This window comes from Ovis aries, chromosome 12 (assembly GCF_016772045.2).
Source record: "Ovis aries strain OAR_USU_Benz2616 breed Rambouillet chromosome 12, ARS-UI_Ramb_v3.0, whole genome shotgun sequence".
In the NCBI taxonomy this organism is placed as follows: Eukaryota; Metazoa; Chordata; class Mammalia; order Artiodactyla; family Bovidae; genus Ovis; species Ovis aries.
In genome coordinates this window covers 54,029,216-54,055,973 of record NC_056065.1, presented here as the reverse complement: position 1 = coordinate 54,055,973, position 26,758 = coordinate 54,029,216, and the positions used below count along the sequence as shown (strand labels likewise).

General features: G+C 43.5%; 1 protein-coding gene across 2 annotated transcripts in view; it reads left to right on the top strand.

The window, feature by feature from the left end:
- The window catches only part of CFAP107 (cilia and flagella associated protein 107), a 31,525-nt gene extending 11,273 nt beyond the window's left edge, over nt 1-20,252 (top strand). Inside the window, exons 2-4 of one of the 2 annotated variants that reach the window (XM_027975881.3) lie at nt 9,310-9,423; nt 18,121-18,298; nt 19,837-20,252. In XM_027975881.3, coding sequence (XP_027831682.1) covers nt 9,310-9,423; nt 18,121-18,298; nt 19,837-20,021 — 477 coding nt within the window. In that variant the 3' untranslated portion in view covers nt 20,022-20,252. The remainder of the gene's footprint in view (nt 1-9,309; nt 9,424-18,120; nt 18,299-19,836) is intronic. The other variant, XM_027975882.3, reaches the window with a different exon arrangement.
- Nucleotides 20,253-26,758: the final 6,506 nt, after the last annotated feature.

Sequence of the window (26,758 nt, the reverse complement as noted above, 5' to 3'; positions counted from 1 at the left end):
GAACATCTTTTCAAGTGTTTGTTAGCCATCTGCATGTCCAAATAGAGAAATGTCTATTTAGGTCTTTTTCCCACTTTTTGATTTTTTTTTTTTAAGCAGACCTATGGGTTTATTTATTTATTTATTTTTACTTTACAATATTGTATTGGTTTCGCCATACATCGATATGCATCTGCCATGGGTGTACATGCGTTCCCCATCCTGAACCCCCCTCCCACCTCCCTCCCCATCCCATCCCTCTGGGTCATCCCAGTGCAGCAACCCCGAGAACCCTGTATCACGCATTGAATCTGGACTGGTGATTCGTTTCACATATGATAATATACATGTTTCAACGCCATTCTCCCAACTCATCCCACCCTCATCCTCTCCCACAGAGTCCAAAAGACTGTTCTATACATCTGTGTCTGTTTTGCTGTCTTGCATATAGGGTTGTCATTACCATCTTTCTAAATTCCATATATATGTCTTAGTATAGTGTATTGGTATTTTTCTTTTTGGCTTACTTCACTCTGTATAATAGGTTCCATTTTCATCCACCTCATTAGAATTGATTCAAATGTATTCTTTTTAATGGCTGAGTAATAGTCCATTGTGTATATATACCACAGCTTTCTTATCCATTCGTCTACTAATGGGCATCTAGATTGCTTCCATGTCCTGGCTATTATAAACAGTGCTGTGATGAACATTGGGGTACATGTGTCTCTTTCAATTCTGGTTTCATCGGTGTGTATGCCGAGCAGTGGGATTGTTGGGTCATATGGCAGTTCTATTTCCAGTTTTGGGGGTTGTTTTTCTGGTAGTGAGCTATATGTGTATTTTGTGTATTTTGGAAATTAATCCTTTGTCAGTTGTTTCATTTGCTATTATTTTCTCCCATTCTGCACGTTGTCTTTTCACCTTGCTTATAGTTTTCTTTTTTGTGTGAAAGCTTTTAAGTTTAATCAGGTCCCACTTGTTTAGTTTGGTTTTTATTTCCATTCCTCTAGGAGGTGTTCATAGAGGATCTTGCTTTGAATTATGTCATTGAGTGTTCTGCCTATATTTTTCTCTAAGAGTTTTATAGTTTCTGATCTTACATTTAGGTCTTTAATCCATTTTGAGTTTATCTTTGTGTATGGTGTTAGAAAGTGTTCTAATTTCATTCCTCTGCATGTCACTGTCCAGTTTTCCCAGTACCACTTGTTGAAGAGGCTGTCTTTGCCCCATTGTGTATTCTTGCCTTCTTTGTAAAAAAAAAAAAAAAATAAGGTATCCATAGGTGCATGTGTTTATATCTGGGTTTTTTATCTTTTTCCATTGGTCTATATTTCTGTTTTTATGCCAGTACCATACTGTCTTCATGACTGTAGCTTGGTAGTATAATCTGGTCAGGAAGGTTGATTCCTTCAGCTCCATTCTTTATTCTCAAGACTGCTTTGGCTATGCAGGGTGTTTTTTGTTTCCATATGAATTGTGAAATTTTTTGTTCTAATCCTGTGAAAAATATTATTGGTAATTTGCTAGGGATTGCACTGAATCTGTAGATTGCATTTGGTAGTATAGTCATTTTCACAATATTGATTCTTCCTACCCAGGAACATGGAGTATCTCTCCATTTATGTCATCTTTGATTTCTTTCATAATTTTCTGTGTACAGTTTTTTGTCTCCTTAGGTAAGTTTATTCCTAGATATTTAATTCTTTTAGTTGCAATGGTGAATGGGATTGATTCCTTAATTTCTCTTTCTGATGTTTCATCGTTAGTATATAGAAATGCAAGTGATTTCTGTGTATTGGTTTTGTATCCTGCAACTTTGCTGAATTCACTGGTTAGCTCTAGTAATTTTTTCATTATTTAGGGTTTTTATGTACAGTATCATGTCACCTGCAAAGAGCTTTACTTCTTCTTTTCTGATCTGGATTCCTTTTATTTATTTTGCTTCTCTGATTGCTGTAGCTAGGACTTCCAGAACTATGTTAAATAATAGTGGTGAAAGTAGACATGCTCATCTTGTTCCTGATTTTAAGGGGAATACTTTCAGTTTTTCACCATTGAGATTAATGTTTGCTGTAGGCTTATCATATATGGCCTTTACTATGTTGAGGTAGGTTCCTTCTATGCCCATTTTTTGAAGAGTTTCCATCCTAAATGGGTGCTGAATTTTGTCAAAGCCTTTTTCTGCATTATTGAGATTATCATATGGTTTTTATCTTTCAATTTGTTAATATGGTGTATCACATTGATTGATTTGCATATGTTGAAGAATCCTTGCATCCCTGGAATAAACCCAACTTGATCATGGTGTATAAGCTTTTTGATGCATTGCTGAAGTCTGTTTGCTAAAATTTTGTTGAGAATTTTTGCATCTATGTTCATCACTGATATTGGCCTGTAGTTTTCTTTTTTATGTGTTATCTTTGTCTGGTTTTGGTATCAGGGTTATGGTGGCCTCCCAGAGTGAGTTTGGAAGTATTCCTCCCTCTGCAACTTTATGAAAGTGTTTTAGAAGGATAGGCATTAGCTCTTCTCTAAATGCTTGATAGAATTCTCCTGTGAAGCCATCTGGTCCAGGGCTTTTTTTTTTTTTGAGAGATTTTTGATCACAGTTTCCATTTCAGTGCTTGTAATTGGGTTGTCCCTAATTTCTATTTCTTCCTGGTTCAGTCTTGCAAGATTGAACTTTTCTAAGAATCTGTCCATTTCTTCCAGGTTATCCATTTTATTGCCATATCAGTTCAGTTCAGTCACTCAGTCGTGTCCGACTCTTTGCGACCCCATGAATCGCAGCACACCAGGCCTCCTTGTCCATCACCATCTCCCGGGGTTCACTCAGACTCACCTCCATCGAGTCAGTGATGCCATCCAGCCATCTCATCCTCAGTCATCCCCTTCTCCTCCCGTCCCCAATCCCTCCCAGCATCAGAGTCTTTTCCAATGAGTCAACCCTTCGCATGAGGTGGCCAAAGTACAGAAGCTTCAGCTTTAGCATCATTCCTTCCAAAGAAATCCCAGGGTTGATCTCCTTCAGAATGGACTGGTCGGATCTCCTTGCAGTCCAAGGGACTCTCAAGAATCTTCTCCAACACCACAGTTCAAAACCATCAATTCTTTGGCGCTCAGTCTTCTTCACAGTCCAACTCTCACATCCATACATGACCACAGGAAAAACCATAGCCTTGACTAGACGGACCTTAGTCAGCAAAGTAATGTCTCTGCTTTTGAATATGCTATCTAGGTTCGTCATAACTTTTCTTCCAAGGAGTAAGCGTCCTTGAATTTCATGGCTGCAGTCACCATCTGCAGTGATTTTGGAGCCCAAAAAGATAAAGTCTGACACTGTTTCCACTGTTTCCCCATCTATTTCACATGAAGTGATGGGACCGGATGCCATGATCTTCGTTTTCTGAATGTTGAGCTTTAAGCCAACTTTTTCACTCTCCTCTTTCACTTTCATTAAGAGGATTTTTAGCTCCTCTTCACTTTCTGCCATAAGGGTGGTGTCATCTGCATATCTGAAGTGATTGATATTTCTCCCGGCAATCTTGATTCCAGCCTGTGTTTCTTCCAGTCCAGCGTTTCTCATGATGTATTCTGCATAGAAGTTCAATAAGCAGGGTGACAATATACAGCCTTGACGTACTCCTTTTCCTATTTGGAACCAGTCTGTTGTTCCATGTCCAGTTCTAACTGCTGCTTCCTGACCTGCATACAGATTTCTCAAGAGGCAGGTTAGGTGGTCTGGTATCCCCATGTCTTGAAGAATTTTCCACAGTTTATTTTGATCCACACAGTCAAAGGCTTTGGCATAGTCAATAAAGCAGAAATAGATGTTTTTCTGGAACTCTCTTGCTTTTTCCATGATCCAGCAGATGTTGGCAATTTGATCTCTGGTTCCTCTGCCTTTTCTAAAACCAGCTTGAACATCAGGAAGTTCACGGTTCACATATTGCTGAAGCCTGGCTTGGAGAATTTTGAGCATTACTTTACCAGCATGTGAGATGAGCGCAATTGTTCGGTAGTTTGAGCATTTTTTGGCATTGCCTTTCTTTGGAATTGGAATGAAAACTGACCTTTTCCAGTCCTGTGGCCACTGCTGAGTTTTCCAAATTTGCTGGCATATTGAGTGCAGCACTTTCATAGCATCATCTTTCAGGATTTGAAACAGCTCAGCTGGAATTCATCACCTCCACTAGCTTTGTTCGTAGTGATGCTTTCTAAGGCGCACTTGACTTCACATTCCAGGATGTCTGGCTCTAGATTAGTGATCACATCATCATGATTATCTGGGTCGTGAAGATCTTTTTTGTACAGTTCTTCCATGTATTGTTGCCACCTCTTCTTAATATCTTCTGCTTCTGTTAGGTCCATACCATTTCTGTCCTTTATCGAGCCCATCTTTGCATGAAATGTTCCCTTGATATCTCTAATTTTCTTGAAGAGATCTCTAGTCTTTCTCATTCTGTTGTTTTCCTCTGTTTCTTTGCATTGATCACTGAAGAAGGCTTTCTTATCTCTTCTTGCTATTCTTTGGAACTCTGCATTCAGATGCTTATATCTTTCCTTTTCTCCTTTGCTTTTCACTTCTTTTCACAGCTATTTGTAAGGCCTCCCCAGACAGCCATTTTGCTTTTTTGCATTTCTTTTCCATGGGGATGGTCTTGATCCCTGTCTCTTGTACAATGTCACAAACCTTATTCCATAGTTCATCAGGCACTCTATCTATCAGATCTAGGCCCTTAAATCTATTTCTCACTTCCACTGTTTAATCATAAGGGATTTGATTTAGGCCATACCTGAATGGTTTAGTGGTTTTCCCTATTTTCTTCAATTTGAGTCTGAATTTGGTAATAAGGAGTTCATGATCAGAGCCACAGTCAGCTCCTGGTCTTGTTTTTGTTGACTGTATAGAGCTTCTCCATCTTTGGCTGCAAAGAATATAATCAATCTGATTTCAGTGTTGACCAGCTGGTGATGTCCATGTGTAGAGTCTTCTCTTGTGTTGTTGGAAGAGGGTGTTTGCTATGACCAGTGCATTTTATTGGCAAAACTCTATTAGTCTTTGCCCTGCTTCATTCCGCATTCCAAGGCCAAATTTGCCTGTTACTCCAGGTGTTTCTTGGCTTCCTACTTCTGCATTCCAGTCCCCTATAATGAAAAGGACATCTTTTTGGGGTGTTAGTTCTAAAAGGTCTTGTAGGTCTTCATAAAACCGTTCAACTTCAGTGTCTTCAGCATTACTGGTTGGGGCATAGACTTGGGTAAATGTGATATTGAATGGTTTGCCTTGGAGATGAACAGAGATCATTCTGCCGTTTTTGAGATTGCATCCAAGTACTGCATTTCGAACTCTTTTGTTGACCATGATGGCCACTCCATTTCTTCTAAGGGATTCGTGCCCACAGTAGTAGATATAATGGTCATCTGAGTTAAATTCACCCGTTCCAGTCCATTTTAGTTCGCTGATTCCTAGAATGTCGACATTCACCCTTGCCATCTCTTGTTTGTCCACTTTCAATTTGCCTTGATTCATGGACCTAACATTCCAGGTTCCTATGCAATATTGCTCTTTACAGCATCGGATCTTGCTTCTATCACCAGTCACATCCACAACTGGGTATTGTTTTTTCTTTGGCCCCATCCCTTCATTCTTTCTGGAGTAATTTCTCCACTGATCTCCAGTAGCATATTGGGCACCTAATGACCTGGGGAGTTCCTCTTTCAGTAATCTATCATTTTGCCTTTCATACTGTTCATGGGATTCTCAAGGCAAGAATACTGAAGTGGCTTGCCATTTCCTTCTCCAGTGGACCACATTCTGTCAGACCTCTCCACCACGACCCACCCGTCTTGGGTTGCCCTGCAGGCATGGCTTGGTTTCACTGAGTTAGACAAGGCTGTGGTCCTAGTGTGATTAGATTGACTAGTTTTCTGTGAGTATGGTTTCAGTGTGTCTGCCCTCTGATGCCCTCTTGCAACACCTACCATCTTACTTGGGTTTCTCTTACCCTGGGCGTGGGGTATCTCTTCACAGCTGCTCCAGCAAAGCACAGCTGCTGCTCCTTACCTTGGATGAGGGGTATCTCCTTTACAGTTGTGCATAATAGTCTCTTATAATCCTTTGTATTTCTGCACTGTCTGTTGTAACTTCTTTTTCATTTCTAATTTTGTTGATTTGATTCTTCTCCTTTTTTGCTTGATGAGTCTGGCTAAAAGTTTGTCAATTTTATTTATCTTCTTAAAGAACCAGCTTTTAGTTTTATTAATCTTTACAGTTGTTTCTTTCATTTCTTTTTCATATATTTCTGCTCATATCTTTATGATTTCTTTTCTTCTACTAATTTTTTTTGTTCTTCTTTTCCAGTTGTTTTAGGTGTAAAGTTAGGTTGTCTGTTTGATGTTTTTCTTGTTTCTTGAGGTAGGATTGTTATTAGTATAAACTTCCCTCTTAGAACTGCTTTTGCTGCACCCCATAGGTTTTGAGTTGTCATATTTTCATCATCATTTGTTTCTAGAAAAATTTTAATTTCCCTTTTGATTTCTTCAGTAACCTGTTGGTTATTTAGAAACGTATTGTTTAATCTCCATGTGTTTGTGTTTCTTACAGTTTTCTTCTGTAATTGATACTTAGTCTCATAGTTTTGTGGTTGGAGAAGATGCTTGATATGATTTCCGTTTTCTTAAATTTACTGAGGTTTGATTTGTGACCTGAGATGTGGTATATCCTGGAGAATGTTCCATGTGCACTTGAGAAGAATGTGTATTCTTCTGCATTTGGATGGAATGTTCTGACGATATCAATGAGATCCATCTCGTCTAATGTATCATTTACGACTTGTGTTTGCTTATTAATTTTCTGTATTGATGATCTGTCCATTGGTAACTGGGATGTTAAAGTCTCCTACTATTAATGTGTTACTGTGAATTTCTCCTTTTATTTCTGTTAGTGTTTGTCTTATGTATTGAGGTGCTCCTATGTTGGGTGTATAGATATTTACAATTGTTATGTCCTCTTCTTGGATTGATCCCTTGATCATTATGTAGTGTCCCTCCTTATCTCTTGTAATCTTCTTTATTTTAAGGTCTATTTTGTCTGATGTGAGGATTGCTACTCAAGCTTTCTTTTGCTTCCCATTTGCTTGGAATATATTTTTCCATCCTCTCACTTTCACTCTATATATGTCTTTAGGTCTGAAGTGTGTTTCTTATAGACAGCATAAATATGGGTCTTATTTGGTTTTCATTCAACCAGTCTGTGTCTTTTGGTTGAAACATTTAATCCATTTACATTTAAAGTAATTATTGATATATATGTTCCTATTCCCATTTTCTTAATTGTTTTAGGGTTGATTTTGTAGGTATTTTTCCTTCTCTTGTATTTCTTTACTATATAAATCCCTTTAATATTTGTTGTAAAGCTGTTTTGGTAGTACTGAATTCTCTTAACTTTTGCTTGTCTGAAAAGCTTTTTATTTCTCCATCAATTCTGAATGATACTCTTGCTGGGTACAGTAATCTTGGTGGTAGATTTTTCCCTTTCAGTACTTTAAATATATCCTGCCATTCCCTTCTGGCCTGCAGAATTTCTGCTGAATGACCAGCTGTTAAACATATGGGGTTTCCCTTGTGTGTTACTTGTTGTTTTTCCTTTGCTGCTTTTAATATTCTTTCTTTGTGTTTAGTCCTTGTTAGTTTGATTAGTATGTGTCTTGGAGTGTTTGTCCTTGGGTTTATTCTGTATGGGACTCCTTGAGCCTCTTGGACTTGATTGACTATTTCCTTTCCATGTTGGGGAAATTTTCAACTATAATCTCTTAAAAAATTGTCTCATACCCTTTCTTTTTCTCTTCTTCTTTTGGGACCCCTATCAATCAAATGTTGGTATGTTTGATACTGTCCCAGAGGTCTCTGAGACTATCCTCAGTTCTTTTCATTCTTTTTACTTTATTCTGCTCTTCAGAAGTTATTTCCACCATTTTATCTTTCAGCTCACCAATTCGTTCTTCTGCTTCAGATATTCTGCTATTGATTCCTTCCAGATTAGTTTTAATTTCAGTAATTGTGTTGTTTCTCTGTATGTTTATTCTTTAATTCTTCTAGATGTTGTTAGTTGATTCTTTCATTTTCTCCATTTTGTTTTTGAGGTTTTGGATCATCTTCACTATCATTGTTCTGAATTCTTTTTCAGATTGTTTACTTATTTCCTTTTCATTTATTTGGACTTCTGTGTTTCTAATTTGTTACTTCATTTGTTTAGTATTTCTCTGCATTTTCATTATTTGTTTTTTTAACTTATTGTGTTTGGGTTCTCCTTTTCCCAGGCTTCAAGGTTGAATTCTATCTTTCTTTTGGTTTCTGCCCTCCTAAGATTGGTCCAGTGGTTTGTGTAAGCTTCCTATAGGGTGAGATTTGTGCTGAGTTTTTGTTTCTTTGTTTGTTTTTCCTCTGATGGGCAAGGCTGAGTAAAATGGTAATCCTGTCTGCTGATGACTGGGTTTGTATTTTTGTTTTGTTTGTTGTTTAGATGAGGCATCCTGCACAGGGTGCTACTGGTGGTTGGAATTCAAAGGGCTCATGAGTGCCTCTCTGGTGTTACTTGCAGTCAGCTTCTGAGCCCACTGATCAACAGAAACTCTCTCTCTGGGCTTCTATTTCAACTGCGATGATGGGGCTCCAGAGGACTTGGGCCACCTCTTCTGTGAGTCCAAGGAGAAGCTTGAGGGTGCCCAGTGTCTTTTGTAGACACAAAACCAGTGTAGAGGCTGTTCTCACTCTACTGAGATGGGCCAGTGCCATCCCAGGATGAGTTAGGTAAAGCCCTGGACACCATGGAAGGCATGGTGGCCCTGGCCACTCCAGTATTGTTGCCTGGAGAATTCCATGGAGAGAGGAGCCTGGTGGGCTACAGTCCATGGGGCTGCAAGGAGTTGGACACAACTGATCTTCTAACACTTTCATTTTCAGGGGAAAGAAAGCATAGAGTTGGGAAGAGCGAGAAACAAAGAAGAAAAAGAAAGGGAAGAGTCAAGCAGGAAGGAGGAGGGGCAGGGAGTGAGAAGAGAGACAGGGAACAGGTGTAGACTGTGAGCAACCAGGTGACACCAAACAGCTTTCCCAAGGGGTCTTGAGCGGGAGTGCCAAGTCCCTGAATGCACTCCTTTTCAAGTACTGAGAGGGAGGGGGTACAGTCAAAGTCCACATTGTACAGGATGCCTATTTACCCTTTCTCTGCCCAGCTTCCAGTGGTTGGGAACTGAGAGGATATAGCGGAAGTTTGAGAAGGGGCATCACAGAAACTGTCCTGAAAAAAACTTTTTTTTTTTCCAGTTCACAAAAGCCACTGAGAAAACCCCCCAGACCATTTACAGAAAAGAGTACATCCCCTTCCCAGGCCACAGACCTGACCAGATCTCCAGGTGGTACAGCAAGAGGAGAGTTGAGGTAAGAGGGCTCAGGGCCCCACACTCTGCCTGGCCCCCTCCCAGTGCTCAGGAGACACTAAACAACCAGACTCTTTCTAGGCTCAATTCTCTCTTGGGGACACAGGAGTGGTCTCATTAATACCCTCCCCAGCCACATGTGGTGCAGGGAGGCTGCTGATATCATTTACCCATATTCACTGGGTGGGCAGATGTCCACCTGATCTCAAGCAGGTGGCATTTCCCTCGCTGGATATCCCAGCACTTTTTCTGGGCCATTTCCCTCATCCTTCCATACCCTTCCAACAGGAGGTAGGCAATGGATGTGTGAAACAAACAAAGGTAGATGTTGAGTTAGGGTGAGTGTAGTCAGGAATCACACAAGGCACTCCAAAAGTGAGTAGTGATGATGTTTGCATAGACAGTGTTTGTATAATATCACTGATGGCCAAGCATTCTGTTCTTTCATATGAAAAGTCAAGGGCCATTCAGTTTGCTCTCACTCGTTGAGTGCCTACTTGTGAGTGTGGTTGAGTTCCAGGCCTCCAGAGCAGGGAGCAGGGCACTGCAGCCTCAGAACCTGCCTCCCAGGTGCGAGACCACACATTTGAGACATTTATTAAATTAGGTGAGAGAGTGTTGGAAGCTCAGAAATCCTGGCCCTTACAGAAACAGGTGAGAAAGCCTCCTCTTATATCAACCCTTGTGGATGCCACCCACTAGGCTCAGCCTGGGGAGAATAAGCCTGTAAGTGTTCACCCACAGGGTGCACAAGTATGCCCTTTTCTCACTACAATCTGGGTGCCACCCCAAGTCCTTCTTCTGCCAGTCTGCTGCTTATAGAGGTGATGTCTGTCCCCTCACTTCTACGCCACATAACCCTATCGTTGTTGCTGTTGTTTAGTCACTAAGTTGTGTCCGACTCTTATGCAACCGCATGATCTGTAGCCTGCCAGGCTCCCACATAACCCTACCTCTGCTTAAATTCTGGGTGAGGAGTGGATATTTACCAGGATGGAGCATTTCAGAACTGGAAGAGACCCAAGGGATTGTCCAGCTCAACACCTTCATTTTCAGATAAAATGTACCCAAGGGTGGTGAGTGTCTCATCTAAAACCTGTAGCTTGTCGGTAAGGCACTGAGCAGGGGCTGGTCAGCAAATCAAATAGACAAGCAAGGAGGCTCCTCAGATCTTGTTTTATCATCTGCCAGAGCTGACTGTTCATCTACCTTGTACTGCAAGGAGATCAAATGAGGCAATTCTAAAGGAAGTCCACCCTGACTATTCACAGTAAGGACCGATGCTGGATCTCTAATACTTTGACCACCTGATGAGAAGAGCCGACTCACTGGAAAAGACCCTGATGCTGGGAAAGATTGAAGGAAAAAGGAGACGAGAGTGGCAGAGGATGAGATGGCTGGATAGAATCACTGACTCAATGGACATGAGTTTGAGCAAACTCCAGGAGATAGTGAAGGACAGGGAAGCCTGGTGTGCTGCAGTGCGTGGGGTAGCAAAGAGTTGGCCACAACCTAGTGACTGAACAACAGCAATGACAACTTCTGCATCTGCAAATTCATGTTAGGATAAACAGTGTCAGATCCTCAGGTCTGTGTTAGCATCCCTGGCCCACTGGCATTCCTGGACCATACTGGTGCATGGGGCTGCCAACCACTAGCATTAGTTTGCACCGAAGACACAAATACAATTTTATTTTATTTTTGTAGTTCCTTTATTTATTTATTTACAGTGTTGTGTTGGTTTATGCCATACAACAACATGAATCAGCCATAATCATACATATATCCCTTTCCTCTTGAGCCTCCCTCCCATCCCCTCATCCTACCTTTCCAGGTCATCACAGAGTGCCAGACTGGGCTCCCTGTGTTACATAGCAACTTCCCACCAGCTGTCTATTTTAAAACACATGATAGTGTACATATGTCAATGCTACTTCCTCTATTTCTCCCACCCTCTCCTTCCCTCACTGTGTCCACAAGTCCATTCTCTATATCCGTGTCTCCTTCATTCTCTGCAAATAGGCTCATTAATACAATTTTTCTAGATTTCATATATTTGTGTTAATGTTATATTTGCTTTCTGCTTTATTTTTAAAAATTTTTATCCATTTGTTAATTGAAGGATAATCGCTTTACAGAATTTTGTTGTTTTCTGTCAAACCTCAACATGAATCAGCCATAGGTATGCCTGCTGCTGCTGCTGCTAAGTCGCTTCAGTCATGTCCAACTCTGTGTGACCCCATAGACGGCAGCCCACCAGCTCCCCCGTCCCTGGGATTCTCCAGGCAAGAACACTGGAGTGGGTTGCCATTTCCTTGTCCAATGCATGAAAGTGAAAAAGTGAAAGTGAAGTCGCTCAGTCATGTCTGACTCTTAGCGACCTCATGGACTGCAGCCTACCAGGCTCTTCTGTCCATGAGATTTTTCCAGGCAAGAGTAATGGAGTGGGACCTTCCCTCCCATAAACATGTGTTAATATGCTATACATGTGTTATATATATTCCCATGTGCTATATATGTGTTATATATGTGTTACATATGTGTGTATGTGTTATATATATTCTAGATTCTGTATATACATGTTAATATGCTATATTTGTTTTTCTATTTCTGACTTTACTCCATAAAGTAGGCTCTAGTTTTATCCACCTCACTGGAACTGACTCGAATTCATTCTTTTTTATGGCAGTGTAACATTTCATTGTATATTTACCACATCTTCTTCATCCATCCATCTTTGATGGACAACTAGGCTGCTTCCATGTCTTGGCTATTGCAAATAGTGCTGCAATGAACATTGGTGGTACATGTGTCTTTTAGAATTGTGGTTTTCTCAGGGTTTATGCCCAGTAGTGGGATTGCTGGGTCATATGGCAGATTTATTCCTAATTGCATTTTAATACAAAGAAGTCAAAACGAGAACACACAATCTGAGGCTCCCTGTCCCTAACCATCAATTTACATGAGGTATGTGGCCTAGATCTCAATACACATCAGGGGCCCTTTTTTAAAGACCTTTGCTTCCCCATCACAAACCCTGCTGTAAGGGATAATCAATCACACATATATAATCTGGTGAAAATTAAGATATCTCCTCCAACACACACACAAAATAGAGCCAAGCAATGTGACATTCATTCCTAGGGACTCTGTTCAAATAGTCTGCTTGTGTGCCTGGACACAGCGTCATTTTCACATGGTTACTTCAGTTCTATCAGCTCTTCCGGGTCCTTCATCCTGTGTTCCCCCACTGCCACAGCCTCCATTTCCATCTCCATCCCACTTAACTCTTCTCCCTTCAGCTCTTCAAAGTGACTATGAATCAATGGGATTTTTATTCCCTTCAGTCAGTCAGTCCAGTCGCTCAGTCATGTACAACTCTTTGTGATCCCATGGATGGCAGCATGCCAGCCCTCTCTGTCCATCACCAACTCCCAGAGTTTACTCAAACTCATGTCCATTGAGTCGGTAATGCCATCCAACCATCTCATCTTCTGTCATCCCCTTCTTCTCCCGCCTTCAATCCCTCCCAGCATCAGAGTCTTTTCCAATGAGTCAACTCTTTGCATCAGGTGGCCAAAGTATTGGAATTTCAGCTTCAGCATCAGGCCTTCCAATGAATATCCAGAACTGATTTCCTTTAGGATGGACTGGTTGGATCTCCTTGCAGTTCAAGGGATTCTTAAGAGTCTTCTCCAATGGCACAGTTCAAAAGCATCAATTCTTCGGCACTCAGCTTTCTTTTTAGTCCAACTCTCATATCCATACATGAGCAGTGGAAAAACCAGAGCCTTGACTAGATGGACCATGGTTGGCAAAGTAATATCTATGCTTTTTAATATGCTGTCTAGGTTGGTCATAACTTTACTTCCAAGGAGAAAGTGTCTTTTAATTTCATGGCTGCAGTCACCATCTGCAGTGATTTTGGAACCTAAAAAGTAAAATCTGTCACTGTTTCCACAGTTTCTCCATCTATTTGTCATGGGGCCAGACGCCATGATCTTCGTTTTCTGAATGTTGAGCTTTAAGCCAACTTTTTCACTCTCCTCTTTCACTTTGATCAAGAGGATGTTTAGTTCTTCTTCACTTTCTGCCATAAAGGTGGCATCATCTGCATATCTGAGGTTATTGATATTTCTCCTGGCAGTCTTGATTGCAGCTTGTGCTTCTTCCAGCCCAGTGTTTCTCATGATGTACTCTGCATATAAGTTAAATAAGCAGGGTGACAATATACAGACTTGACGTATTTCTTTTGCTATTTGGAACCAGTCTGTTTTTCCATGTCCAGTTCTTTGCAGCCAAAGATGGAGAAGCTCTATACAGTCAGCAAAAATAAGACTGGGAGCTGACTGTGACTCAAATCATGAACTTCTTATTGCCAAATTCAGACTTAAATTGAAGAAAGTAGGGAAAACCACTAAACCATTCAGGTATAACCTAAATCAAATCCCTTAGAATTATACAGTGGAAGTGAGAAATAGATTCAAGGGATTAGATCTGATAGACAGAGTGCCTGATGAACTATGGACAGAGACTCGTGACATTGTACAGGAGACAGGGATCAAGACCATCCCCAAGAAAAAGAAATGCAAAAAAGCAAAATAGCTGTTTGAGGAGGCCTTACAAATACCTGTGAAAAGAAGAGAAGTGAAAAGCAAAGAAGAAAAGGAAAGATATACCCATTTGAATGCAGTGTTCCAAAGAATAGCAAGGAGAGATAAGAAAGCCTTCCTCAGGGATCAGTGCAAAGAAATAGAGGAAAACAATAGAGTGGGAAAGACTAGAGATCTCTTCAAGCAAGTTAGAGAAACCAAGGAAATGTTTCATGCAAAGATGGGCTCAATAAAGGACAGAAATGGTATGGAGTTAACAGAAGTAGAAGATATTAAGAAAAGGTGGCAAGAATACACAGAAGAAGTGTACAAAAAAGATCTTCATGACCTGATAATCAGGATGGTGTGGTCACTTACCTAGAACCAGTCATCCTGGAATGTGAAGTCAAGTGGGCCTTAGGAAGCATCACTACGAACAAAGCTAGTGGAGGTGATAAATCCTGAAAGATGATGCTGTGAAAGTGCTGCACTCAATATGCCAGCAAATTTGGAAAACTCAGCAGTGGCCACAGGACGGGAAAAGGTCAGTTTTCATTCCAATTCCAAAGAAAAGCAATGCCAAAGAATGCTCAAACTACCACACAGTTACACTCATTTCACACGCCAGTAAAGCAATGCTCAAAATTCTCCAAGCCAGGCTTCAACAGTACGTGAATCGTGAACTTCCAGATGTTCAGGCTGGTTTTAGAAAAGACAGAGGAACCAGAGATCAAATTGCCAACATCCGCTGGATCATGGAAAAAGCAAGAGAGTTCCAGAAAAACATCTATTTCTGCTTTATTGACTATGCCAAAGCCTTTGATTGTGTGGATCACAACAAACTATGGAAAATTCTTCAAGAGATGGGATACCAGACCACCTAAACTGCCTCTTGAGAAATCTGTATGCAGGTCAGGAAGCAACAGTTAGAACTGGGCATGAAACTGCAGACTGGTTCCAAATCGAGAAAGGAGCACGTCAAGGATATATATTGTCACCCTGTTTATTTTATCCCCTTGGCAGATGTATTAATCATGTTTTAAAATTTTCTGTATTTAATGATACTTTGATATTTTAGGGATTTAGCTAATCCTGGCAAGGCTCTCCCTCCCAGGACTAATTCTTGGGATAACACACAACTTGCCTGCCTTTCAGATGCAAACTAACCAATTCACAGCCCATCCCTCCAACCACCTCCTTTATCTAAGGCTCACATGCCAGGCCAACGTCCCCTCCTCCAGAGCCAGGCACTGACAACCAGGGACACCCTGGAATTATTAGAATTTTGCAATCCTACACCTCTCAAACTTGCCCACCCTGCCTTGCCCATACTCTGTTGGAAGTGTCGACTAAAAAATATACTCACAACCTGAAAGTAAAGAGTTATTTTATTTGGTGCAAATGTTTAGGACTCTGAGCCCGGGAGACAGCATCTCAATAGCTCTGGGAAAACTGCTGCTCCAAGCAAGCAGGAGGGAAGTAAGGCTATATTCACATTTGCAACAAAGGGAGCAGGCCGTCTGAGCATCAGAGATCAAGTATCAAGTTAAGGAATTTAGCATTCTGTGTATGGGAAGATGCAAGCCCCTTGGCTCACTGAATCCATTCCTTTCACATGTACCTCAGCTATCTGGGGCCAAGCCTGTTTTCTTGTTTCCCTTGTTTCTTGCATTCCCCTGAACTCCTCTGGAATCACCATGGTGGGGAGAGGAGGTGGTGGTGGCCATATCTGCTGGATCAGTTTTGAGAGCCCTTATTTACATTTGGAAGGCAGAAATCGATGGCTGTGTATCTCCTGTTAATTAATATGGCAGGAGATATTTTTATTTCACGGAAACCAGAACGAAGACTCTGGACCATGCTCTCTTCACTCCTTCTGTCTCCTGACTCACCCTGGTGCTTCCCATGTGGCCCTGTGAGATGTGACATACCCCTTCTCTTAGGAATTGTAAGTGATAATCTCTTCTTTCAAAGGCAGTTAGTTAGACTTCCCTGGTGGTACAATGGATAAGAATCCGCCTGCCAATGCAGGGAACACAGATTAGATCCTTGGAATGCGAGAAGTTCCACATGCCATCGGGCTCTTAAGCCTTTGTGTCACAACTCCTGAGCCCTCATGCTGTCACTATTGAGGCCAATGTGCTCTAGAGCCCATGTTCTGCAACAGAGGAAGCCGCTGCAAAGAGAAGCCTGTGCACTGCAACGAAGAGTAGCCCTTTCTCGCTGCAGGGAGAGGAAGCCTATGCACAGCAATGAAGACCTAGAGCAATAAGAAACAAACAGACAAAACACAAAGGCAGTCCTCTCTGTTAGCTTACAGTTGTTATTGTTGCTCAGTTGCTAAAATATGTCCACCTCTTTGTGACCCCATAGACTGCAGCATGCCAGGCTTCCCTGGCCTTCACTATCTCCAGGAGTTTGCTTAGATTCATGTCCATTGAGTCAGTGATGCTATCTAACTGTCTCAGCCTCTGACACCCTCTTCTCCTTTTGCCTTCAGTCTTTCCCCAAATCAGGGTCTTTTCCAATGAGTGGGCTCTTCGCATTAGGTGGCCAAAGTATTGGAGCTTCAGCTTCATCATCAGTCCTTCCAATGTGTATTCTGGGTTGATTTCCTTAAGGATTGACTGGTTTGATATCCTTGCTCTCAAGAGTCTTCTCCAGTACCACAATTCGAAAGCATCAGTTCTTCAGCACTCAGCCTTCTGTATGGTCCAAGTTTCACATCCATACATGACTACTGGAAAACCCACAGCTTTGACTATATGGACCTTTGTCAGCAAAGTGATGTCTCTGCTTTCTAATATTCTGTCTAGCTTTCCTTCCAGTGAGCAAGTATCTTTAAATTTCATGGCTGCTGTCATTATCCACAGTGATTTTGGAGCCCATGAAAATAAAATCTGTCAATGCTTCCACTTTTCTTTCATCTATTTGCCTTGAAGTGATGGGACCAGATGCCATAATCTTCATTTTCTGAATGTTGATTTTTAAGCCAACTTTTTCTGACTGAAACAAAAATCTTGTCTATATGATCAAGAAGGCAGGACTGTGCCCCAAACCAAGAGAAACGGTAAGAAAATCCCTCCTGGCTTCTCTTCTTCCCCCGCTGTGTTGCCTCTTCAGAAATTCCCTTGGTTGATGGGAACACTTCGTTGATGGGAACTTGCCTTTCCTGACCTTGGAAATATACTCCAGACATCCAGATCTGGTGATGTGGATCTTAGGAACTCCAGCTTAATGTCTGTGCCCATCCCCCTTGACTTCCTCTGGCATTGTGATCTGACTGGTTTATGGAGCCACCATTTGAAATACTGGGTGCAGCCACTGTATTTAGGCCATAGCAGACATGGACCTCCCCATCTGCTCCAGACAAGAGGAGGAGCCTGGGAATCCACGTTATACTCCCCTGTAAATCAGACCAGGCCCCTAGGATTCCCTTTTAGGCCCAAGACGATTTTCTTAAGAAAAGCAGTGATTCAGGCAAATGTCCCAGTGTCAGGAGAACAAGGCTTTCTTCTCCTTGTAATTTCTCCCCACCGAAGAAATCACTCACTGAGTTTCCAGCTGAGGGAGACTTAAATCCTTTGCAGGACAAGGCAATTTATGGAGCATTCTCTGACTCTTCCCATAGTAACTGATGGAAATAGAAGGTACAGATGTCAGACTTACTGTATAGCATCCTTCACTTGCCTTGGAAATAGACACTTGGATGGATGAGACTCAAGACAAATCAAAGGGGGCAATTTCAGATCACAGGGGCGTGCAAGAAGATAGCACAGGCTCTTCCTGTTCAGCTGGGTGTCTTGACTTTTATTTCAATGTGTCCCCTTAGTCATTTTCAGGGTGAGTTGACTTAGCTGGGGGCCCCTCATACAGAGACCTGACTGCTGCCAAACTGGGGTGTGTCTTTGAAGGTGAGCTGTGTCGGGGTAGGGCAGACAAATGTGTCTCCCACTTGTGCTCCCTAGGCCTCAGGCAGACACATCTCTGTAGTGGGGACCCTCTCCATCAGCACCACAGACTGCATAGCGGGCAGCTTCTGCCTCCAGCCACAGCCAGATGGATGCATTGCTCCGACTGGTAACACGTGCACTGTGTCTTTCCAGGGGCTCCCATACAAACACCTGATCACCCACCACCAGGAGCCCTCACAGCGCTATCTGATCAGCACCTACGACGACCATTACAACCGGCATAACTATCACCCAGGCTTGCCGGAGCTCCGCACATGGAACAGACATAAGCTGCTGTGGCTCCCAGAGAAAGCCGACTTCCCTCTACTCGGTATTTTTATCTTTCAGGATCATCCCCTTTACTGGGCTCTAAGGGGTTCATAAGCACATAGGGCTGAGGTGTGCCCACCTTAGTGGGAGGACCCAAGCAGGTGACCCTGACTCCAGCAGAGCATTTGAATGAGAAGGGAAGGGAAGAGTCCTATTTACCCCCCAGGTCACCCACCCTCTCCCTGTGATGCTGGATGACGTTGCTCTGTGATGAAGCCCCCACCTGCAGCAGCATGTTTATCTGGAGCACAGGTGATAGAGAGCAGCATCGCGGCACACTCAGATTCATCATCTACTTCATCAACTCCGACTGAGTAGTGCCCAGATGCCTGCCTTACTGAAGCACCTGGGGACACAGCAGTGACAAATAGGGAGGAGTTCCTGCCCTCAGGGAATTTATACCCCAGTGAAGAGACATAGAAGATTTTATTGAGGGGGACACATGTACACATGGCTGATTCTTGCGAATGTATGGCAAAAACCACTACAATATTGTAAAGTAATTAGCCTCCAATTAAAATAAATTAATTTTAAAAAGACGATATTATCGATGAATAAGACAACCTAAGATCTAGTAAACGCTGTCATATTGGACTAGGATATGTGGTACATAGAAAAGAAAACCAGCGGGTAATGGGGAGAAAGTGAGGCAGGTATGTTGATTCTCATTTGGGTGGGATGACATGGGACGGTCTTTGTGGAGGAGATCTGAGTTGAGAAGGAGGGAGCTATGCAGGAACTGGGAGGAAGAGTGTTCCCGGGGAGGGAGGGCATAGCAAGCAAGAAAGATTCACATCAGGGGTAGAGGAGGTCCAGGTAGCGGCTCACCAGAGTGTGGCTGTGTCCTTCCTGCAGAAATAAGACTTTGCTCAGATTTGCCGGGAGAGTGACTTGATCTAACATCCATTGCAAGCTTCCACCACACTTTGCTCTTATCTTTCTATCATACCCTTGGACATGAAGGGATGTTGGGTAGAGGGCGAGCTGCTTGTTACAGTGCATTTCTCTGTAAGAGTTTCTCCTGCAGATCACTCTCCCAAGTGCATACTCTTCCCAACTGGGCCAGGTCAGTGAGTACCCAGAAGGTGATGGGGTCATGCTCAGTCAAGTCATCGAGCTGAATTGTCCAAGGTCTCCGGCAATGTCTGGTCCTCCTGAGTAAAAGGAGGCAAGCCACACACTGAGAACTTCAGGGATTGGCAGGGCCAGCACTTTCTTGTAAACCTCTGACCTGAGTTCGATCCTTGGGTTGGGATGATCCCTGGGAGAAGCAAATGGCAACTCCCTATAGTATTCTTGCCTGGGAAATTCTGTGAACAGAGGAGCCTGGTGGGCTACAGTCCATGGGGTTGCAAAGAGTTGGGCATGAATGAGAACACATCTACTACTACTCTCTCTCCCCTCGGGTGCACTGACAATCCAGGTGCCTGGTCCAGCAGCCTGGGGAACCTCCAGAGTCCAGCCGTTCATTCTCCTGTCCCGAGGATGCTGGCCTCCTCCTCTAAGCCTTGTTCACCCGGATTCTGGTTTGTCTTGCAGGTCCCCCTACAAACTACGGACTCTACGAACAGATGAAGCAGAAATGGCTCCCACCACCAGAGGTCACCCTCAGAGAGAGCATTTACACTTCCTCCTACCCCAGACCACCAGCAGGTGCCATGTCCCAGAGGGAGCATGCGATTCCGGTGCCTCCCCCTCGCCTGCAGCCTGTCCCACACTTCTGAGATCTGTCGCCCCACCACAGCATAGGTGGGGCCACCTGGAGACCCACCTGGAGACCACCTGGAGACCACCTGCCAGACAGCAGGCAGCTGCAGATACACCCAGAGTTTTAAATCAGGCTCACCCGAGGGGAATTTGAAATCATGATCTGTGTTTTATGGTTCCAGTCCTTCCTCTAAACCTACAGGTTCCTTTCTTTTTCATCTCACAAATAAATCCTTTGACACAAGGTATCACATGTGTGCAAAAGAAACACTTGTATGTCAGGAGAAATGGAAGGACCCCTGCTGCTGTTGCTGCTAAGTCACTTCAGTCGTGTCCGACTCTGTGCAGCCCCATAGACGGCAGCCCAAAAGGCTCCCCCGTGCCTGGGATTCTCTAGGCAAGAACACTGGAGTGGGTTGCCATTTCCTTCTCCAAGTTCCCTCATTTCACATAAGGGAAAACTGAGGCCCGGAGAAGTAACATGATACCAAATTCTCACAACTTGCTACTTTCCCTCCAGGAGTAAAGTTTGTTGAATGAATGACTGATGGGAGAATAGAGGAAGGTTGTGGTGAAGACACAAGGGACAGCTGAGCTGGAGCCAGGTGGCCTCCTCATACCCCCTCCACCTTCCATTCATCCCGCAAACCTCCCCTGAACCATGGTCAAGCCAGCCTCTGGCCTCAGAGCCTTCAGTACAGCAGGAAAGGGATGTTACACAAATACTGATGTGAAAGGGTGATATCAGGGGGGTAGGCTCACCGAGGTGGGGAATCAGGGGGCCAGTGGGGTCCTAAGGGAGCTCCCTGAGGTATGCTGAAGTAAAGGGGTCTATGACAGCAGTCCTGGGGCCATGAGGACATGGCCTGGTCAGGGAGGGCTTCCCTGCAGAGGAGACATTTAGGCTGAGACTAGAAGGCTGAGAGGGACCGACCAGGTGCAGGGACACGTAGAGAGGGCAGCCAGGGTGGCTCAGGCTGCAGGATGGCTTGTGTGAGGCTCCAAGTTGGGAAGGAGCGTCGCAGGTTAGGTAAAGGCCCAGAAAGTCCTTATTGCTGCTGAAACAAATACCATGAACTCAGTGTCTTAAAGCAACACAGATTTAGTCCCTTCAGTTTGGTTCAGTTCAGGCACTCAGTAATGTCCAACTCTTTGTGACCCCATGGATTTCAGCATGCCAGGCTTCCCTGTCCATCACCAACTCCTAAAGCTTACTCAAACTCTTGTCCATTGAGTTGGTGATGCCATCCAACCATCTCATCCTCTGTTGTCCCCTTCTCCTCCTGCCTTCAATCTTTCCCAGCATCAGGGTATTTTTCAAAGAGTCAGTTCTTCCCATCAGGTGGCCAAAGTAATGGAGTTTCAGCTTCAGCATCAGTCCTTCCAGTGAATGATCAGGACTGATTTCCTTTAGGATTGACTGGTTTGATCTCCTTACTATCCAAGAGACTCTCAAGAGTCCACTCCAATACCACAGCCCAAAAGCATCCATTCTTTGGTGCTCAGCTTTCTTTATGGTCCAATTCTCACATCCATACATGACTACTGGAAAAAAAAAAAACAACAACAGAGCTTTAACTACAGCTCTAAAAATGAAAAGTCCACAGGAGACTCTGGGGGGCTCTAGGGGTGAGTTATTTCCTTGCCTTTTCCAGCTTCCAGGGGCACCTGCATTCTTTGACTCCTGGCCTCTTCCTCCACATCCAGAGACTGCGGCGTAGCATCTTCATTCCTGTCTGTCTCCCTCACTAAGGACCCTGTGAATGCATCAGGCCCACTGGAGAATCAGTGTCATCTGCACATCTCAAAATCCTTCATCACAGCTGCCAAGTTCCTCTTGAATATAAACAATTTTATTCACATAGTCCAGGAATGAGGATGTGGTCATTCTAAGGGTGGGGATTTTTTCATCTGCAGCCTGGACACCAGGCAGGAGTTCTCTGGGCTCAGTACATGTTGCATCCCTTAGACCTCAATCATGTAGCTAGTCCTTTCCAGGCATTTGAGAAGGTGGAGGGACAATGGTTGGGGATGGAGGTGGGACTGAGTGGATTCCAGAGTCTATGGCTGCCCGATGTGGTCAGTGTTCCATGACTTTACACACACACACGCGTGCACACTCTGAAAAATGGCTGTTAACACTGCAGTGACCAGAAGTACCTGAGCTGGATCACTGAGCATTCAAAAGTCAGATTAAAACAGTGCTATCAGATTAACAATTAGGCTCACCCACCTATAGCAGTGGTCTATTTGGTGGAGGATTTCCTGACCTTCTCTGACGGAGTGTAAAGAAGGGAGGAATTGATCCAGAGAAGATCTTTTTCCTACATCCTTGCTTTACTTGGACTCTCAAAAAAAACAAGCCTCAGCATCTCTGGCAGATGTGGAGGTTGGAGGAGCTACTTCCTAAAATTCCACGGTTGGTCCCGCCCTCTGAGTTTCTGGATCGACAGGTCTGCAGAGGGTGAAGAATCACGTTTAGAACAAGTTCCCAAGCGATACTGATGCTGCTGGTTGGGGGACCAGACATTGGGAACTACTGCAGAAGGTGGAACTACTCCATTTTTATTTCATCTGGGCAGTTTCTGGAATAACAGATTCTTCAGAGAAAACAAGGAAAACATCTGAACCTCATGCTCTTTCATGTTTCCTCCTATAAGACAGGAGCCTATGACTCCAGTATTTTATTAGAAAGCTCAAAAGGCGCACCACACTGTTGGGCACTGGGACAGCACAGTGCAGTATTCAAGAGCACTGACGAACAGAACTTCCATTTCCACCACTTGCAGGCTGTGTGCCTTGGAGGAAGTCACTACCCTTCTCTGAATCTATCTCTGCTGTACTGAATGGGTGCCATAGGATCTCTAACTCAGATAAAACCACTGAGCCCAGAGCTTGGTGCAGAATAAACCCTCCATAAACGTCAGGGCTATTGTTTGACACTGGAAGACCACAGGCCTTTGCAACAACCAAGGCCACAGCGACAACCAGAATCTGAGGCAGAGACCCACGTGCTAGCCATTTCCTCTGCCAAGATGTGATGCTTTGACTGTGGAAGCCAGCATCTTAAAAGAAAACCCTGGCTGCCCCCCACGACCCACTTTCTAGAGTTTAGCCTACTGGCTGGGACAAGCCTGCCCTCTGGTGGCGAATTTGACAATTACTTACAACTGGCTATGGCTTCAGGGTCAGGGTTTCTCTGTGCTGCGCTGTCACTTCAGTCATGTCTGACTCTTTTCAACCCTATGGATGTAGCCCACCAGGCTCCTCTGTCCATGGGGTTCTCCAGTCAAGGATCCTGGAGTAGGTTACCATGCCCTCCTCCAAGAGATCTTCGCGACCCAGGAATCGAACCCTTGTCTCTTATGTCTTCTGTATTGGCAGGCAAGATTTTTTTTAGTGAAAAATTTGGCTTAAAACTCAATATTCAGAAAACTAAGATCATGGCATCAGGTCCCAACACTTCATGGCGAAAGGATGGGGAAACAGTGGAAATGGTGAGAGACTTAATTTTGGGGGCTCCAAAATCACTGCAGATGGTGATTGCAGCTATGAAATTAAAAGACGCTTGTTCCTTGGAAGAAAAGTTATGACCAACCTAGACAGCATATTAAAAAGCAGAGACATTACTTTGCCAACAAAGGTCCGTCTAGTCAAACCTATGGTTTTTCCAGTAGTCACGAAGGATGTGAGAGTTAGACTATAAAGAAAGCTGAGCACCGAAGAATTGATACTTTTGAACTGTGGTATTGGAGAAGACTCTTGAGAGTCACTTGGACAGCAAGGAGATCCAACCAATCCATCCTGAAGGAAATCAGTCCTGAATCATTTGAAGGACTGATGCTGAAGCTAAAACTCCATTACTTTGGCCACCTGATACAAAGAACTGACTCATTGGGAAAGACCCTGATGCTGGGAAAGATTGAAGGTTGGAGGAGCAGGGGATGACAGAGGATGAGATTGCTGGATGGCATCACTGACTCAATGGACATGAGTTTGAGTAAGCTCTGGGAGTTGGTGATGGACAGGGAAGCCTGACATGCTGCAGTCCATGGGGTTGCAAAGAGTCTGAAATGACTGAGCAATGGAACTGAACTGAAGCTATGGGAAGTTCTTAGGGTATGCAATTTTTCAGAACAAAGAAGGCCAGCTGAACAGGTGAAGACAGCTTACAAGAAGATGGTTTTAAACAAGTTGTTCCTTTATCTGCTGTTCTGTGACACAAACTCGAGAATTTCTATTACTTATAAGCTTCTGTTAAACCTATGTGGTGGGTTTCATTTCAGTAAATATTGGATCCATGTAACTTTCACTTCCAAAACTCATTTAGGCCTAGTGGAATCCCAAGAATATAATAAATCTTTGTAAGAAATGACCTGAAATAATGAATGAAAGAATGATTGTTATATTCACAGAGAATGTTATACAAGAATGCTGCTGCTGCTAAGTCGCTTCAGTTGTGTCCGACTCTGTGCAACCCCATGGACTGCAGCCTACCAGGCTCCTCCATCCATGGGATTTTCCAGGCAAGAGTACTGGAGTGGGTTGCCATTGCCTTCTCCTGTAACTGCATAGTGATACACCAATTCAACTTACTGCTATGGGGGAAAAACACCATTTAATGAGACATGAAGACAAAGCACAAACCCGACTAAGGGGACACACGCTGTGGACCACACGCTGTGGTCCCCCAGAGCAAGTGGGGGGACGGGGGAGGGGAGATGGATGGGTAAACTACAGCCTCGGGGGCGGGGGGGGGGGGGGTCCTGGATTGGCGACAACTAAGCAGACAATAGGATGAGACAGGAAATCAAAACCAATGATGAAAGCAGACACATCATCAGAGGACTCCAACAGCAAGGAAAACACACAGAACTGTTCTTTTACAAATATTCCGAAAGAAATCAAGCATGAAACCACAGAGAAATCGTCAAAGAATTTTAAATATCAACTAATTAGCCAATGATGCAAATTATAAAAACAGTGTGGCAGAAGACCACAAAATGGACTAGTTACTTCACAGGCTGCTTCACAAGCTGCTAAAATGATTCACGGTTAATTTCATTATAAGCTGACTAACCATGCAGCTAATATGAAATGGGTGGTAACAGAAAAAAGAGATAATACAAGTCCAGTTACAAAGCAGAGTGTTGTACACGTGATTTCATGGGGTAAATAGCAATGCACTCACAAACCTAAGCTAAACACACAAGAAAGCTGCAACGTGTGCTTTAGAGCCACACACTCAAGCCCTAGGTCGTCATTCCAGTTTTAGACTCAGAAAAGTGAGGCAGCCCACGTCTTCCGTGGGGCCCTGGGGCACCGGGCTTTTAACTTGATTTCACACGCAGAGCTGGCCTGAGCGCGTGGCCAGGTCCATCAGCAAGCAGACCAGTGTAGATTCTTGGTTTTGTTCCCACTGCATACCCTGCACCCTGCAGCCAGACAGCCCCAGTGGAAAATGGAAAATAGATCACATTATAAAGACAATCACTTGCACTGAATTTTCCTTTAGCCTACTCTGGACAGTACCATCTACTTACTGTGTTTTGGGTGATTTGGCCAAAGGAAAAAATCATGTGGCCACGAAGACCTTACACCTTCCCATACGTTCCTTCAATCCCAATTCACACTTGTTTTAGTCAAATCAGGCTATTATAACAGAATACCGAAGAGCGAATGACTTAAACAGAAAAGATTACATATTATGATTCTGGAGGCGGGAAGCCTGAGATCACAGAGGCACCGTGGTCTGGTTGTGGAGGGAGCCAGTTTCCTACTTTCTTCACATTTTGGGGGGAGGGGGAACGCAGGACTCTTCATTCCCTTCTAAGGGCACTAAAGCTAAAATGGGACTCTATTTCCATTACCTCATGCAAATCTAGTTACCTCCTATGGTAACTCAAATCTCATCCTACTACAGATTAAAGCTTCCATATATGTATTTGTGGGGTGTGTGTTGGGGTGTGTGTATGGCAGGTGAAGTGATGGATCGGGAACAAGCATTCAGTTCATAATAATCCATCACCATAAAGAGAAGACAAGGCCCTGGTGGACCAACCAACTTTCTAATGGCCGCCCTCCTCTTTATTTCCTCCACACCCACACCCAAGCCTCTTGCAAACAGCTAACAATGTGGTGCCTCCCGTGTCAGTCCACCTCTGTGGACTAGCATGTATTGTTGTTGCTGTTCAGTCACTCTGTCAAGTCAGATTCTTTGCAGCCCCAAGAACTGCAGCACGCCAGACTTCCCTGTCCTTCACCATCTCCTGGAGCTTGCTCAAACTCATGTCCATTGAGTTGGTGATGCCATCCAACCATCTCATCCTTTGTTGTCCCCTTCTCCTCCTACCTTCAATCTTTCCCAGCATTAGGGTCTTTTCCAGTGAATCAGTTCTTCGCATCAGGTGGCCAAAATATTGGAGCTTCAGCTTCAGCATCAGTCCCTCCAATGAATATTCAGGTCTGATTTCCTTTAGGATTGACTGGTTGGATCTCCTTCCAGTCCAAGGGACTCTCAAGAGTCTTCTCCAACATCACAGTTCAAAAGCATGTAAAATGAGTACAATTATATAGTAGTTTGAACGTTCTTTGGCATTGCCCTTCTTTGGGATTGGAATGAAAACTGATATTTTCCAGTGGCCACTGCTGAGGTTTCCAAATGTACAAACATATTACAGGTAATTATAAAAGGGTTGATGATATGGGGTTTAAAGTGTCTTTTGAGTAGAATCCAGTTTAACCCTCTTTACAC